General features: G+C 41.4%; 1 protein-coding gene and 1 pseudogene across 1 annotated transcript; one reads left to right on the plus strand and one right to left on the minus strand.

Moving 5' to 3' along the window:
- Window positions 1–1,659: 1,659 nt before the first annotated feature.
- Window positions 1,660–4,320, plus strand: LOC141249351 (uncharacterized). The gene is made up of 11 exons (XM_073669590.1): window positions 1,660–2,004; window positions 2,078–2,138; window positions 2,318–2,412; window positions 2,552–2,664; window positions 2,834–3,002; window positions 3,083–3,122; window positions 3,224–3,288; window positions 3,365–3,670; window positions 3,756–3,875; window positions 4,027–4,115; window positions 4,236–4,320. The coding sequence occupies exons 1-11, from the start codon at window positions 1,660–1,662 to the stop codon at window positions 4,318–4,320; spliced, it is 1,488 nt and encodes a 495-aa protein (XP_073525691.1).
- Window positions 4,321–12,063: 7,743 nt separating this feature from the next.
- Window positions 12,064–16,035, minus strand: LOC141249352 (uncharacterized; annotated as a pseudogene).
- Between the last annotated feature and the right edge of the window lie 1,209 nt (window positions 16,036–17,244).

Consider the following 17,244-nt stretch of genomic DNA (forward strand, 5'->3'; position numbering starts at 1 on the left):
TTTAAAAGTAATAATGATGAGAAAGCGTTCCGTTCAACAAACATCCACACAACAGATAGATAGTTTGATTATTGACAACTATAAACCCTAAGTTCAATTCATATGGTTGGCCTAATCCCTGTTCTGATATAGTTATTAGTCCAACTACTCCTAATAACCCTTACTATGCTATAACCCTGAAACTATCAAGATTCCATTGACTTAAGTTGATATTTAACATGCCCTCTCTATAATAACAATCTCAACTAGATCATGCAATTGTTGTGTTACACAAAGATATGACCTTTCAATTAGAAATAATCAAACCTTAGCAATATGAATAGATTAAATCTACCTAGCTGATCAGACCAGACATACAAATTAGATTTAATAAAGTTTGAGCTCAAGAGAGATGAAATAACCAAATTGAATTAAAACAAAGGTAGAAGTCTTACAACCAAATCAATCCGCATGTTTCATCAGTTGAACAAAACAAAGAGATCTAGTGTGACATAGTTCTCTAGAACGTAAAACAAGAAACGTGGAAAGTGAGAGATGTGGCTAAAACTCTAACCCTAATCTCTTTTATTCTAAACCTAAATCTGGAAATAATAATTAAACAAGTCCAACTCGTACTCCTTCTGCAAGAATTAATGGCACGAAAACAATCCCGCTCGCGAAGCCTAGAACAACATCCAGGCCCAACAGGGATGCGGTCCCGCCTCAGCTCCTCGCGCCATGGTCCTCCACGAACAGGTGCACGACCGCGCTGGTCATGGGCGCAGTCACGCCCTGGCTTCTGTGGCTCCGACACGGTCGTGGCTTCTGCTGCGCTGTCACGCCTTCTTCTCTGCGACAATCTTCTCTTCGTCTCCATCCTTATCTTTGTAATCAGGACTACAGGAATACGCCCCATAATATCACCAAATCACCTATATATCATACTAATAATCACTGAATACGCTATGCATGATATCGCCTATCAATTACCTTAAACCTAACAGAAAACTTATCCTATATCCTAACCAAAAAACAATTTACATAACATCATAGACTAAATTTTTTTGTAGTTCATGTACACATTTTAGGCAATATCTTCGTATAACCACCAAGAATATCCCATATTTAGTAAATTAAATGAATATACATAGGATGATACATCACAATCAAATGATTGATACCAATTTTTTGTTATTCATAATAAAGAAAAATGAATATAAATAAATAGGAAGCTGCAGCCTCCATCCATAGATCTCATCTGGAGCTCCTAATGTCATATCATTCTCATTTTTGTCATCTTATAAATGCATGTAATATGTGAAGATGAAGATCAGGAGAAATTTCTTGGTACTTTCTCACATTAGTGTCCATAAGTACTGATCTTACACACAACTGCAAATCTTAAACTCTGTCTTTTACTCACATATGGAGGTTATAACACCTTAGTAAACAAGCTTTCTTGAATTATATTCTAGTCTATTATCACTTAATAATGGTTGGTTTTCATCACTAATCTTATCCTCCACACTTGCCTAATCTTTGAGTGTTTATTTATACAACAAAACCCCCATTGAAACTCACATTCTTCAGTCCAAAGGGTTTGTATTTTTCTTTCCTTATCTTGTTTATAAACTTGCATGAAGCTTCTAACTTTAATCTCAATTTTCAGCAAATTCAACAATGGACCACAAGAAGATCACCATACTACTCTGTCTCTGTTCTTTGTTGATCTCTACTTGCTCGAAACGGCTAGTGAGAGTCGATCTCAAACGACGAGTTCTTGATCTTGAATCACTGAATGCTCTAGCAATCTCTAGAAAATTTTCTCCAAAGATTAAGGAGCTCTTAACACATACTTACCATGATTCCAATGGTGAAAAAATCAGCTTAAACAAGTACTTAGGTGGTGCTGGCGCTCATTACTATGCAGAGATTGGGATTGGCTCTCCACCTCAAACCTTCAATGTATTATTTGATACTGCTAGCTCAAATCTTTGGGTTCCCTCATCTAAATGCTATCTTTCTGTAAGTGTACTAGTTCTCTTGCTTCATCTTGGGTTTTAATTTCGTCTTTATTGATTGATTAAGAATAATGCAGGTTGCTTGTTACTTTCACCCAAGATATTGGTCAAGCAGATCAACCACATATACTAAGAATGGTAATAATTAATAGTATGCTACATTTTTTTGTTATTTAAGCTCAAAAAACACGGTTTACAATATGTAATCATATCATAAGTGACCGTATTGTTTATTTCTTATTTTGAAATTTCACTATTGGATTTGTAAGTTGACGAATTGCGAACAGTGACTATATAAAACTGTTGCATTAATTCAGGAAAAGCTTGCAACTTGGATTATGAGTCTGGGTCAATCTCTGGATTCTTAAGCCAGGATAATGTTAATGTTGGAGGTTTAACAATCAAGGATCAGGTTATTCTGTCATCCAAATCATAAATTATAGGAATTTAGTGCTACATCCATTTTTAATTCACTTATTCCTCTATTAATGAAAAGAGGTAATATTATGTATCACCCATTTGAAAAGAAGAAAAATCATTTGTGGGTTCAGGGTTTCATAGAGGCGACAAGAGAAACAAGCCCTGGGTTCATCATTGGCAAGTTTGATGGTGTAATGGGGCTTGGCTTTCAGGAAATTTCAGTTGACAGTGTCCCTCCAATATGGTAATTAATTAAGACTTAAACGTTAATTATGTCTTCAAACTACAATCAAAGACCACATTACACTTTTTCTAACTTATGAAGTATCTAATTTCAGAACATTTAAGCTAAGTATCGATTTTGGGTTTATCCATTTCACTTTAGAAAAACCGAAAATTATATTTTTGATCAGGTTTAACATGAAGCAACAAGGGCTCATAAACGACAACGTGTTCTCCTTCTGGCTTAACCGAGATCCGGCTTCTATGTTTGGCGGTGAAGTCGTGTTTGGTGGGGTTGATCAGAAACATTACCACGGAAAGCACACTTATGTACCTGTAATAAAAACTGGTTACTGGCAGGTTAGTTGGTTTAAAGTACAATTAACAAAAATTCATTTACAATCACAACAAACTAACTCATATTTTTACCTCACTTCCAGTTTGAAATGGGAGATTTTCTGATCGGAAATTACTCGACTGGTAACCCAAACTCTAATCATACATGATCTCATCACTCAAACTTGCACATTTGTTGTATTCTTATGTTGTTGAGTAAATTTATTTAACATCTATCTGATCAGGAATGTGTGAGAGCGGATGCGCTGCGATCATAGACACAAGCGCATCTCTAATTGCTGGTCCACCGGTATGTACATATAGATACGTACGGTTTTCTAAGTAACTTCTTATGATAAAATCCAAATTGTATGTTTTGAATGAAGGCGATGATAACCGAGATCAACCACGCGATTGGAGCATCCGCGATTCCAAACATCGAATGCGAGCAAGTAATCATGTATTATGCAGATTTCATATGGGATCTTTTGATGTCAGGCGTGCGACCTAACAGAATCTGCACTCAACTTGGATTGTGCGGCTTAAACGGTGTTCTACAATCAGTAGCTGAAATTGAAGTCGGAGCTGAAAACGACTTACATTGCACATTATGCAAAATGACAGTTATTTGGATTCAGAATCAGTTAAAACAACAAATGGTCAAAGAGAGAATCATAGAATATGTCACTAAGGTAACATACCATATTAATTAACTCAAACCTTATAGAAGTAATAAAATGTATAGTTTTTAACACAAAAAAGTTGTTCATTAAATAGCTTTGCGATAGCTTGCCCGCTTCAATGGAACAATCTGTGCTTGACTGTGGGCTAGTTTCGTCCATGCCAAACGTCACCTTCACCATTGGAGACAAACCTTTTGTTCTGTCCCCTGAACAGGTGAGAATGATTTTCTAATATCACGGATTTATACATAGTTTAATGCATATTCACGTATGTGCAATGTTTAGTCTTTCTCACACGTTTTCTGATGTTATAAGTTTATATGGACTACAGTATATATTATGAGAATATGTTAAATTTGTTACAGTATATTGTGAAAGTGGGAGATGGTGATGCAACGGTTTGCTTAAGCGGCTTCACTGCGTTGGATGGTCCTTTAACCAGCGACGCTTTGTGGTACAGTACATGCATTGCGTAGTATATACTGCCTTTTAATATCTATAAGTGGATTAGTTAATGTTCGTGTTTAATTAATTGTCATGAAGGATAAGTTGATGGTGGGTTTTTTTCTTGCAGGGTTCTAGGAGATATTTTCATGGGCGTTTATCATACGGTGTTTGATGCAGGGAATCTTAAGATAGGCTTTGCTGAAGCTGCTTAAGTAAGCTGTAATTAGCAAGTGATGATGAAGTGTTGGAAATGATTAATTAGTACGTTTTTAAAGGCATTTGGTTAAGTAAGGGATTATATGTGTGTGGATTTTGTAGGGGAGAGTACTTGTTGTTACGAATATAAACCATACTTAATGTACATGTGCATTCTGGTCCGAGATTAACGCTTTGATGAAATAAAATATTAAGGTAAAAACGAATGAATAAATTATAGGTATTCGATAAAGTTGAAATAAACTTTTTAAACTAATTCTCTAATACAAACTAACCTGTCTTTCGTATAGGATTTTATGTGACTTGAAAATCCAGTTTCCTTCTTATCTCTCTTGTCCATTTTTTTTGGTTTAAAACTTGTCCATTTTTTATAATTTTTTTGTCCTATTTTTATCTTCTCACTTTCTTTTTTCGGTGTCCCATTTTTATCTTCCCCTATATCATTTATAAAAACTATTTTTCAACCACTTTATCAATTAGCAATACACTTTCACTTTATCCGATACAGATTCCATTCTCTTAATACTACTTTATCTTCATTCAATACTCAATTATTACTCTTTCTCTCTATCTCTTTCCTCCACAATTACTACTCTTCGCTTTTCTCTTAAAACCCGTGATTTCGGTCAAATAAACAAAGAAGATCTTTAGCAGTAAGAATCTTGAAAAAGGAGAATCTTGAAAAAGGAGAAATTACTAAGGAAATCAGTAAGAAGATACGATGAGGAGATACAACTGATTAAATTATTAATATATGAAGAGATATATTATTAATTTAATCACAAAGAAGATCGGATTGCGTATCACGATCAAGATGGATTTGCGCAACATTTAAAAAGGATCGCAACCTTGAAGAAACTGCGTGTGCGTAACTAGGATATTATCGCAGGTCTTTAGCAGAGAGAATTACACATTTAAGGGTTGAGTTCGGGCGCAGGTGAGAAGAGAGATTATAGTTGTAATCCGATTTCTCTGTTTGTAACGAACAAGAAATCAATAAAAGCGTGTGGTTCAAAATCCTTCTAATGAAGAACTAGAAGCCAGTGGTTTTTCTCGATACTAATTTGAATCGAGGTTTCCACTCTAAACCCAGTGTTTGTAATCAAAGTGTTCCGCTACATAGCTCACAGGAAGGAACACTCGCTTCCTTGAGACGCTTACGTTGTAACGATCCAACAATTAGTATCAGAGCCTGGTATCCTTGTGATTTACTGAAAAGATGGCCTCAAGCACTGGAATCAACGACTCATTCTGGAAGCCACCAACTCTCAAGACTGGAGAGTACGACTGGTGGGTGGAGCAAAATGGAATCTCACGTTTTCTCTCTGAATGGTGTGTTATGGAAGGTAATCGAGTTTGGAAATTAACTGGTTTATGAAGGTGTATCCAAGACAAAGATAAAGGAGAGGAAGGACTACAATGATGCTGACATACAAAGTTCTTGAACTCAACAACATGGCAAATAAAATTTTGCACATGGCTCTAGGTCCATCCGACCTAAGGAAGGTTATCAGGTACAAAACCGCACACGAGATATGGGAAGCTCTAAATAGAATGTACAGAGGAAACGATGACGTGAAGAAAAATCGTCTCTTGGCGGTACAGAATGACTAAGATAACGTGTCAAAGCAAAAAGGGGAATGTTTAGAAGAATTCCACTCTCGGTTTTAGGGATACGTTGGGCAACTAGAGTTCCTACGAGAAAGGCTTCCAGATTGGGAGATAACTCATTAATTCCTTCAAGCTCTTAACTCCAAGTGGGATGCAATCGCTCTAGCACTTCAGGCACATAATGACATAAAATCTCATACTCTGGAAGAACTAGTTGCAAGATTGCAGAGCAACGCCGATGTTAAAACAAAGGAAGTTGTTCAAAGGGAAAGTGAAAAGAGTGCAAGCATTGATTCAAGATTGAGAAAGCCTTTGACTTGGCTCAGATTGAAGGAGGAGTTGATAACGCAGACGAGGAAATCACTTTAATCACCAGAGCATTCAAGAAAGTGTGGAGAGGTAACTGAGATACCCAGTGCTCTCCGGAAGGAAGCAGCAAGGACCTCAAGGAAGTAATATGCTAACATTGTCAAAAGAAGGGACACTTTGCTAGGAACTGCTTCAAAAAGAAGGCTGGAGAACCTCCTGTGCAAATAGAAAAAACAACAATGGTCACCACGTGGGGGTGATTATGATTCTGACGAGGAAGCTTCCCTCCCCTCTAGAGACGTCTGTCTCATGGAAACCGAGGATACCAGTCTTCTCTCATGATCAAGTAACCCATTATGAAGGTGGGTCACCAGGTCTTTCTCTTCAAACCCATGGAATAGGCAGCTGGCGCATAATCTTGCGAATCTCTCGACGTAGTCGTACAGTGACTCGTCATCATGTTGCTCTACCATGGCGATCGCTCTCTTCAAAGCAACTGCCTTCTTAGAAGGGAAATACTTACTAAGGAACGCCTTATGTAGCTTCTCCCAAGTGTCAATACTCCCTGTAGGTATCAAGTAGTACCATTGTCGTGCACTATCCTTCAACGTAAGACCAAAAACTCTCATCTTTATCTGCTCGTCTGTGACGTTACTTGGCTTACTGCAGCTGTAGATATCGTGAATCTCACTCAGATGCATGGTCGGGTCTTCCCCAACCAAACCGTGAAATTTAGGGAGCAGATTGGTGAACCCAGTTTTGAGCTCAAACGTGACCCCAACATTCAGGGCATGCAACGTTACTCCGAGGTGTTGTTTCATATCCTCTTTCTTATAATATCAATTGATTGCGATGTGTTTATCTAGCTTAGCTACATAGGTTTATATATCTCTTTCATATAGCTAGGGTTTGATTTATCCTAGTTGGAGAACCTTGCCTACTTAGTGGCACAAATAACTACTTGGACTAGTTCGACTTGTAGGGATGTGGAGGTTAATGAGGTGTTAGTATCCAAATGGCGCTATACTTTCCTACCTATTCATGGACTCTATGCTGCCTAGGAGATAGTCTTGATAATTTCAGAGCTAGATTGGTAGGTAAGGCCTGTTAGGGCTAGTTGACTTGATTAACTATTTAGAACATGGATTAGGACAAACTTAGCATATAATTAAGAGAACGAAACCAACTGGTAATAGGAAATCGAGGATCAAACCCATGAATCCGTAGGTAGATGCTTGAAGACCAAAGCGTTTGCTTTTGTTATTTTCTAGATTGTTTAATCATTATTCCCCCCTTTCCCTTTTGGTTACTTTAAAGCTAATTTATTTGCAAACCAAGATTAGATACATAGACTCCCCGTGGGATTCGACTCCTACTTGCCACTCTACATCTGTAGAGAAGTGAGAAAGGATTACTTTGATAGGGCCTACGACATCCCTCATCAAATTAGCGCCGTTGCCGGGGAGTCAAGTTTTATTTTCTTGTGTTTGTGATTTGATTAGCTTTCCCGCGGACCGTTACACGGTCAGCACCTGCGTTACTAATGAGTCCCGATAGTCATAGAGCCAGGTTGGAGCGAATCGCGAGAGCAGCGGAGGAGATGCTTGAACTGGAGGCTAGGCTGGATAAGCTTCAAGAGGGTTCTGCTGAGAGTGCAGCAGCAAGAGAGGCTGCAAGGATCGCCGAGGAAGAGGCTGCGAGATCCGCTAAGATTGAGGTTGCAAAAGAGGATACAAGAGCCGTTGAAAGGGAGTCCAAGCAACAACGGTACAATTACTACCACTCCAGGTAGCAGCCCCATCCAGCGCAGCAATGGTAGAGACCATACCCCGACCCGGAACTTTCTACACGGACCTTGATGCAGGTCTTGATTGGGCGTCTTGAGAGCACTAACTGAGCAATAGAAGAGAACACCAGGTGGATGATTGACGAGTCACAAACCACCACGAGGTACATGAACGATCATGTTGAACGTATGATGCAAGAAATGGCCACATGGAAGGAGAAACAGGCCCCCAACGTCAACACCACACCAGCCAGCAGCGATGAGAGCTCAAATGAGGAGTACACAGAGGAGGAGGATATCGAGGTCGACGGTCCGACCAATACACATCCTAGAGTCAAGGAGGAAGCCTCCCAATCGGCCGTGCAAAAGGCACGCGAACACACAACAGAGGTTTCGCGCGACCGCACCCATGTTACTGAGAGGTGGCGCGACCGCGCACTCACTTGGCGCGACCGCACACTCACTTGGCGTGACCGCGCACTCACTTGGCGCGACCGCGTCCCCATTACTGAGGCTAGGCACAACCGCGCCCCGATGAGGCTAAAAGTCGTTGTGCCTATCAAAGATACCCAACTAACGAATCCACTAGTAAATTGGTAAGCAGGGGTCGAATCCCAAGAGAGCCAGAACGATAGTTTATTTCCTATTATGCTACCTATTAGTAACAATTGGTTTTTTTATGTCGAATCTTAATAACTAAAGCAATTAAGCAAGTATGAAATCAATATTGGTTGGGTTGTAAACAATTATGGATATAAAGCTCACTCCTTCTAGCATCAACGCATTATTCAATCGGAATGTTGATCATCAAATGCTACTAACTTATATTCTGAATTGGTTAATCCGGTTGTCCTACTCTTTGTTTGTAAATATCAACTAGTCCAAATAGTCCTAGAGACCCTTATTATGCAATAACCAAGGAAATCCCAAGATTCAAAAGCACCACAACATGAAGATCAAAGATAAGTAGGCCTATGCAATACCACTGGCAAATCACCAATACTCGACATAGGTTTATAATCTCTACACAATAAGCACTCACAAATAGTCTATGCAAATTCTGCTTGCTACCTAAAGACAAGACTTTTCAAATTGAATTATCAAGCCTAGCAACATGATGGACAATAATCAACCTAGTTTGCAACCTAGATAAAATCAAGATCAATCAATGAAACTAATAAAGCACAAGAGATCATAAAACACTCCTGAAATTAAACTTAGAACATAAGCGTTAGAATTCTCACAACAAACCTAGAACAATGGCTTCAGCCTAAAGAGTGAACTATAATGAACTTAGCCAGACATAGCCATCGAAAGCAATGAATACAAATGAATGATTGATGGGAAAACAAACCAGGGAAGATGGTGAAAGTGGAACAAAGGTGGAAGCTTTCTCTTGGCTGCTGTTGAATTCTACGTGAATGAAAGTGATGAATGAATGATGAATTAAAGATTATTCTAACCTAATTTCCTAAGGCTTATATAGTCTTTAATAAAAGGAATTAAAATAAATGCAAATAAATCAAAAGATGTGGAAATAATTAATAAAATCTCGGATCAAATCTTCAATTAATGGGCCACCGTGTCCGCGTCACGGTCGTGACACAGGGGTCACGATTGTGATTTTGCTCCAGTTCTCAGTCCTGTGGATGGTCACGATCGTGATAGAGGATCTCGGTCGTGACCCCTCAACTGTGGCCAAGTCACGATCGTGACATTCCTGTCTCGGTCGTGATGTCTTCAACTGAGGCTGAATCCCAGTCATGATGCTCCATCTCGGTCGTGACTTCTTCTCCTGAGATGGACTTCGATCTTCTGCAAGCGTCGAGGCAGCTCGGCTTTGCCTCTCGGCTTCTCCTAGGGTGTAGGTGTGGCATACTTCCTCTAGCTCCATCCCGAATACACTAAAAGTGAGCACAACCGGGATCTCCATAATAAAATCACTAAATACCGCTTACGAGCATCCCGCTAATCCATAAATGAACTCCAAACTGGATTCCGGGAATACCACTTGTTAGGCACCTAAACACCACTAAACCTAATCTAATAGTCGCTAGTTAACACCATATAATAAGCTCCTATCAAACTTCCCCACACTTAAACCTTGCTCGTCCTCGAGTAAGCAAAATAAAACTCACTCCTCCTATAAGCACAAAGGTCTGCAATAAGTGTAGAGACAGTCTGCTAGCAACTATACTTCAAAATCCAAGTGTAAACGAGCACTAACCAAACTCCGATCTATCTTCTTATCTCTCCGAGATGACCTACCCAAATCCCTCCTTATATCTCCACTTCATATGTCACCACTCCATAACAATAATCAAATCGAACCAAGTGACGCGCAATAAGGCATAAGTGGACTCCTAATCTTATCTAAGGGTAAGAGTACATATATAATGATAATGAAGATAAAAATCGAGTCTCCCACTCGCTATACACTTCTTATACCTCCTCTTCAATTAATGTCCTAAACCACTAATTAATGTCATCAAACCATACATCACAACCACCAATCCTAATCAAGAAATCTGCATAGCACAACCAGAACAATATGCATCCAACTCCAAGAAATAGAAATCAAATCCTAGAATCTAATACAACCGCCAATAATGTGTAACAAATCTAATGAAATACTGAAAGGGTGAGCATGCAATGTACGGATGTCAATAAGCTCAAAAACAGAGGAATAAAAGGCTAATTACTAACTTCTTATCCCTCCTTGGTGATTCCTAAAACCCGAGACAATCCTTCAACTCCCTTCTTATGTCTCCGACGCCAATAAATGATGCAACCAATCTAATAATCACAAACAATGTAATCTCGGCGCTCTTTCGGGTTTTCACCAAAATTCTAAAGTGGTAGGAACTATTTTTTTCTTTCTTTATTTTCAGGCACCCACCTTTTCCTTTTTATCCATTTTTACTTGCCTGGTTCTTTTGTTCTTTTGATTTTTTGTTGGAGCCCCCCTTTTCGATCCAATCACTTCTTACTCTCCTGGGTTTTTCTGATTTTTTCTTTTTCTTTTTTTTTGTTAACACTAATAAAAGCAAAGGTTCAAGAAATATCCGGTACAGACTCGATAGATAGAAAAACAACAAAACATCAGCATAGTAGACTCAAAAACTATAAAAACATCAACAGAATAGCAAAGCACCAAAAACATCAGCAACAAACACCTCGACAAGTCAACTCCTCTCCCCACACTTGAATCGTGCGTTATCCTCAATGCAGCAAAAGAGGACACCATAAAAAGGAAACGGAAGAAGAACCGTGGAATACTGTGGTGGTATCTCGGTCGTGAGAAGTAAAAGGGGGTAATGGTTGACCGCATCACGACCATGGCATAGTGTCACGATCGTGACACGAGTAGCTGTGGTATGTGATGGACGTCTTTCCTCCTCCGATGACCTCCTGATGCTGGTCCTGCTAGTCCATGTAAAAGAAAACAAAAACAAAACAGAATAATGGGAGAAAAGTTAGTAATGCTCCCTCGGGTTGCCTCCCGATCAGCGCCTTATTTAACGTCGCGGCACGACGTAGTCTAGCTTCTCAATTGACCATCCCGGGATCCTCAAGAGCCATCTCTTCAATTACCTCGTTGGAAAAACTTTCATGATAAGGTTTTAACCTCTGACCGTTTACTTTGAAAATGTTATGGCTTCCCTTGTCGAAAAGCTCCACCGCCCCATGAGGAAAGACACGGGCTATCACATAGGTCCCACTCCATCTAGACCACAACTTCCCTGGGAAGAGTTGAAGGCGCGAGTTATAGAGTAGGACCTTGTCTCCCACATTGAAAGCCTTGCGCAATATGTGCTTGTCATGCCACGCCTTGGTCTTCTCTTTGTATATCGTCGCGTTCTCGGCGTATCTCTTCCAGCTCATGCAGATGCAGTTTCCGGTGCTCGCCGACCTCATTTATCTCCATATTACATTTCTGGACCGCCCACCATGCTTTATGCTCGAGCTCCACTGGCAGATGACATCCCTTTCCGAACACTAGACGGTATGGGGACATCCCGATGGGTGTTTTTTATGCGGTGCGGTAGGCCCATAGTGCATCATCGAGGCGGAGACTCCAATCTTTCCTATTCAGAGCAACTGTCTTTTCCAGCACCCCTTTGATTTGCCGATTAGAAACCTTTGCTTGACCATTGCTCTGCGGGTGATATGCTGTAGAGATTTGCTGAGTTACTCCATATTTCTTTAGTAGAGCGCTGACCATCTTATTACAGAAGTGGGTACCCTGATCTCTGATAAGGGCCCTGGGAATTCCAAATCTAGAAAAAATGTTCTCCTTAAGGAAACCTGCAACTACTTTCAAATCATCAGTTCTGGTGACTTTTGCTTCCACCCATTTGGAATCATAGTCCACCTCAAGCAATATATATAGATTCCCAAAAGAGTTAGGAAAAGGTCCCATAAAGTCTATCCCCCAAACATCGAAGATCTCACAAAAGACCAACGGTGTTTGTGGCGTTTCATTCCTTCAGGATATTTTCCCTACCCTTTGGCACCTATCACAAGTTTGACAAAAAGCATATGCATCTCGAAAGATGTGTGGCCAAAAGAAACCTGTGTCAAGTACCTTCCTAGCAGTCTTATTAGGCCCGAAAATGCCCCCCACAGGCGTAAGAGTGACAGAAAGAAAGGACAAATTGTACCTCGTTATCCGGGAGGCATCTTCAGATTACCTTATCCACGCAATGTTTCCACAAGTAAGGATCATCTTACACATAGTATTTCACCTCACTTTTGATTTTGTCGCGTTGAGCCTTGGTGTAGTTAGAAGGGAACTCCTCGCAAACTAGGTAGTTCACAATGTGTGCGTACCATGGCTTGAGGGAGCGGAGAGCGAGCAGTTGAGCTTCGGAGGTGTACATAAGTGATTCTGGGTTGAGGTCACGGTCGTGATGGTGTGTCACGATCGTGACATCTGGGTCGGACTTCTCTGAGGGTAAATCTCGATCGTGATAGACCTGTCTCGACCAAGACTTCGGTCCAGTTTTCCTCGCTTCCGTTTCCGTCATCGCAGGGACCGCCATCTCGATCGTGACAGGATATCTCGGTCGTGACACATGTGATTTCTGGGCATATGAAATTTCAAATTAGCACAAGGACTCATCCGGAAAGTCGCCCGGCCTCGGTCTTGCCTCTTCATCACCATCATGAACTATGCGGCTGAGATGGTCCGCCACGGAGTTCTCGGAACCCTTTTTGTCCCGAATCTCCACATCAAACTCACTCAACAATAAACCCACCGGATGAGTCTAGGCTTTGATTCCTTCTTCATCATGAGGTAACGAATAGCTGCGTGATCGGTGTGGATGATCACCTTAACGCCAAGTAGATATTGTTTGAATTTGTCCAGGGCGTAGACTACAAATAGCAACTCTTTTTCGGTGGTGGAGTAGTTCTTCTGGGCGCCGCTCAGGGTCATTGAGGCGTAGTAGATAACATGCATTGCTCGCCCAACCTTCTGGCCAAGAACGGCTCCTACGACATAGTCACTAGCGTCGCACATGATCTCGAATGGTAGAGACCAATCCGGCGCTTTGATGATAGGCGCAGCAGTGAGGTGTGATTTAGTGTTGAATGCAAGCTTACACTCGTCGGTGAAAACAAAATCCACCTCCTTCTTCAACAGCTCACATATTGGTGTCACGATCTTAGAGAAGTCTTTTATAAACCTGCGATAGAAACTTGCATGGCCTAGAAAAGAATGAACTTCACGCACATTAGTAGGATAAGGTAAAGGCTGAATTACGTCAATCTTCTCCTTATCGACCTCAATCCCCTTAGAGGATACAATATGACCCAATACAATGCCGTGATTGACCATAAAGTGACACTTTTCCGAATTCAAGACCAAGTTGGTTTCTACACACCTTTGTAGCACAAGTGTCAAGTTATGCAAACATGCATCAAACAAATCGCCCTGGGCTGTAAATTCATCCATGAATACCTGAATAAAATTCTCAATGTACTCAGAGAAAATGCTCACCATACATCGTTGGAATGTAACGGGTGCGTTGCATAGTCCGAACGACATTCTGCGATATGCAAAGGTGTCAAAAGGACATGTGAAAGTAGTCTTCTCCTGGTATTCTGGCGCTGCGGCCACCTGGAAGTAACCCGAGTATCCATCGAGAAAACAATAATATGCACGACCTGCAAGACGTTCTAGCATTTGGTCAATAAAAGGGAGAGGGAAGTGATCCTTACGGGTTACCGCGTTCAGCTTGCGGTAGTCGATGCAGACACGCAATCCATTCTGTGTTCTTTGCGGCACCATTTCACCAGCCTCATTCTCCACTACAGTGATCCCTCCCTTCTTCTTAACGACCTGAGTTGGGCTGACCCACCTGCTGTTAGAAATTGGATAGATCATGTCAGCTGACAACAATTTCAGCACCTCCTTCTTTACCACCTCCATCATGGGAGGATTTAATCGTCGCTGAGGTTGTCGGCTTGGTTTATCTTCATCATGTAGAATCCTATGCATGCAGGTGGAGGGGCTTATCCCCTTGATGTCAGCAATGGACCATCCTAACGCTGTGATGTTGCTTTTCAAGACCTGTACCAGCTTCTCTTCCCGCTCCTTTCCGAGAGCACTTGAGATGATGACTGGCAAAGTGTTTCCTTGGCCGAGGAATGCATACTTTAGGTGCGAAGGTAGCTCTTGTAGCTCAATGGTGGGTGCCTGCACAATAGAAGGGAGCGGTTCCTTGCTCGAAAATGTAAGTAATGCGGGACCACCGGCCAGAAGGGTACTTGGAGCATCGAACTCACCTAGGACCTCATGCACATCAGCGGATAGTGTCATATCATGCTCTTTAGAGCTTACAATGCTATTTTCTATGACAGATTTAAGTGAATCAGTCCCACATACATTAAAGATTTCCTGAACAATAGGGTCAATTACATCAATAGGAAAAAAAGAATTATCATTCGTAGGATGTTTCATAGCCTCAAATATGTTAAAGCTAACTATATATCCGTCAAACTCAAGTGTCAGCGACCCACTTGCTAGATCTATTTTAGTATTCGCTGTTTTTATGAAGGGCCTACCCAGAAGGATAGGCGCAACTTGCTTGTCATGCTCCATATCTAGCACATAAAAGTCAGCTGGAAATATCAAATTATCAACCATTACCAATACATCCTCGACTATCCCTTTCGGGTAAACCGTTGACCTGTCAGCAAGCTGAATCACAATCCATGTTTCAGTCAGGGGTCCTAGCCCTAGCAGCTTATATAATGAATAAGGCATGACATTAATAGAAGCACCTAGATCTAGCATGGCCTTATTAATCCTCTTCTCACCGATAATACAAGGGATACTAACCATCCCTGGGTCCGAGCACTTCTTTGCTATCTTCTGCTGGATTGCCGCATAAACTCTCTCGCTGACCTGCACCTTTTGCTTCCCTTTCAGCTTCTGGTTCCTCTTGATGGTGCAGAGCTCCTTCAAGAACTTAGCATAATAAGGAATAATTTTAACGAGGTTAAGCAAAGGGATGTTTACCTCACACTTAATAAACGTTTCGAAGAGTTCCTTGTTGTTCGCAGGTCTGCGTGTGTCCTTCAAGGCTTCTGGGAATGGTGCAGGTGGTTTCTCGGAGTATAACGGAGGAAAGTTGGGTCTCACATAGTTTTCTTGTCGTAGCTTGAAGTCACCTCTGTCCTTATAGTCGTCGTCAACACCTATTGGGATGGAGTCACGGTCGTGATCACTAAGTTTCGATCGTGACGTTGAAGACTCATGCTCGTCGTGTGCAGAAGGAGGTCATGACAATTGGTCACGGTCGTGATCTGCTAAACTGGGGCTTAATCTCGATCGTGACATTGTGTCACGGTCGTGATCCGTTTCGTTGATTTTTTCGGAAACCAAATCACCGTCATCTCGGTTGTGATCAACCTGTCTCGATCGTGACATTTCCTCTGAGACCAAATCTCGATCGTGACACCCCTTTCGTGACAGCTGTTCAGACTCCTTTCGCATCATCTCTTTGTCTACCTTCTCTTCGAGTTTTCATCCACTTCTCAAGTGCATGGCGCTAATGTTATCTCTCGAATTTCTCGATTTTTGTTGTGTGAGGTTAGAGATAGTGTCGGCCAATTGCCCAAATTGTTTTTCGAGACTCTTGATGCTTGATTCGGTTGTTTGGACATGAGTGGTGAAGTGCTGGGTCAAAGATCTGAGCATTTCCTCTATAGATGGCTCTTGGGGTTTTGGTTGATATGGAGCGCGGTAGTGGTTGTTTTGGTATTGATTCTGGTAGTAGCCTTGATTGTGTCCACCAACCGGATCGTTTCTCCTAAATCTAGGATTATCGTTACCTCGCTGATTATAATTGTTATTTGGTCGTAGCGAGGCCTAGGAGGTCCGAAACCTCCCACCGCGTGAACTTCAGCAATCGTCGGGTCCTGGAGTTGCAGGCATATATCAGTAGGGTGGCTTTCATCTGTGCAAATACCGCATATTCGTGCTGGCGTTTGATTACCGATGTCCATTCCCTTTATCAAACTCTTTAATTCAGCAAATTCGCTCTTCCATTCAGAGTCTCCGGAGCTTACAACACTAGCTCCTTTCTTTGTATACATCCTCCCAAAACTTCTAGTCCCTTCAGCAATTTCGTTTATTCGGACTCTGGCTTCAACAGGAGTCAAATTCAGCACACTACCGTTGCAAGCAGCGTCTACTAGCCTTCTCTCATTATCAAGTAACCCATTGAAAATGTGGGTCACCAAGTCTTTCTCCTCGAACCCATGGAACGGGCAACTAGAACATAATCTCGCGAACCTCTCGACGTAGTCGTATAGTGACTCGTCATCATGTTGCTCCACCATAACAATCGCTCTTTTCAAGGCAACAACCTTCTTGGACGAGAAATATTTACTAAGGAAGGCTTTGTGTAGCTTCTCCCAAGTGTCGATACTCCTTGTGGGCAGCAAATAGTACCATTGTCACGCACTATCCTTCAGCGTAAGACCAAAAGCTCTCATCTTTATCTGCTCGTAGGTGACGTTACTCGGCTTACTGCAGCTGCAGATGTCGTGAAACTCACTCAGATGCATAATCGGGTCTTCCCCAACCAGGCCATGGAATTTCGGTAGCAGATTGATGAAACCAGTCCTGAGCTCGAACGTAACACTAGCATTCAGGGCAGGCCGTGTTACTCCCAGGTGTTGTTGCGTCAGATATGGGTCC

The sequence above is a fragment of the Phyllobates terribilis genome, unplaced genomic scaffold, assembly GCF_046119375.1.
Source record: "Phyllobates terribilis strain yellow unplaced genomic scaffold, ASM4611937v1 Scaffold_4491__1_contigs__length_60347, whole genome shotgun sequence".
In the NCBI taxonomy this organism is placed as follows: Eukaryota; Metazoa; Chordata; class Amphibia; order Anura; family Dendrobatidae; genus Phyllobates; species Phyllobates terribilis.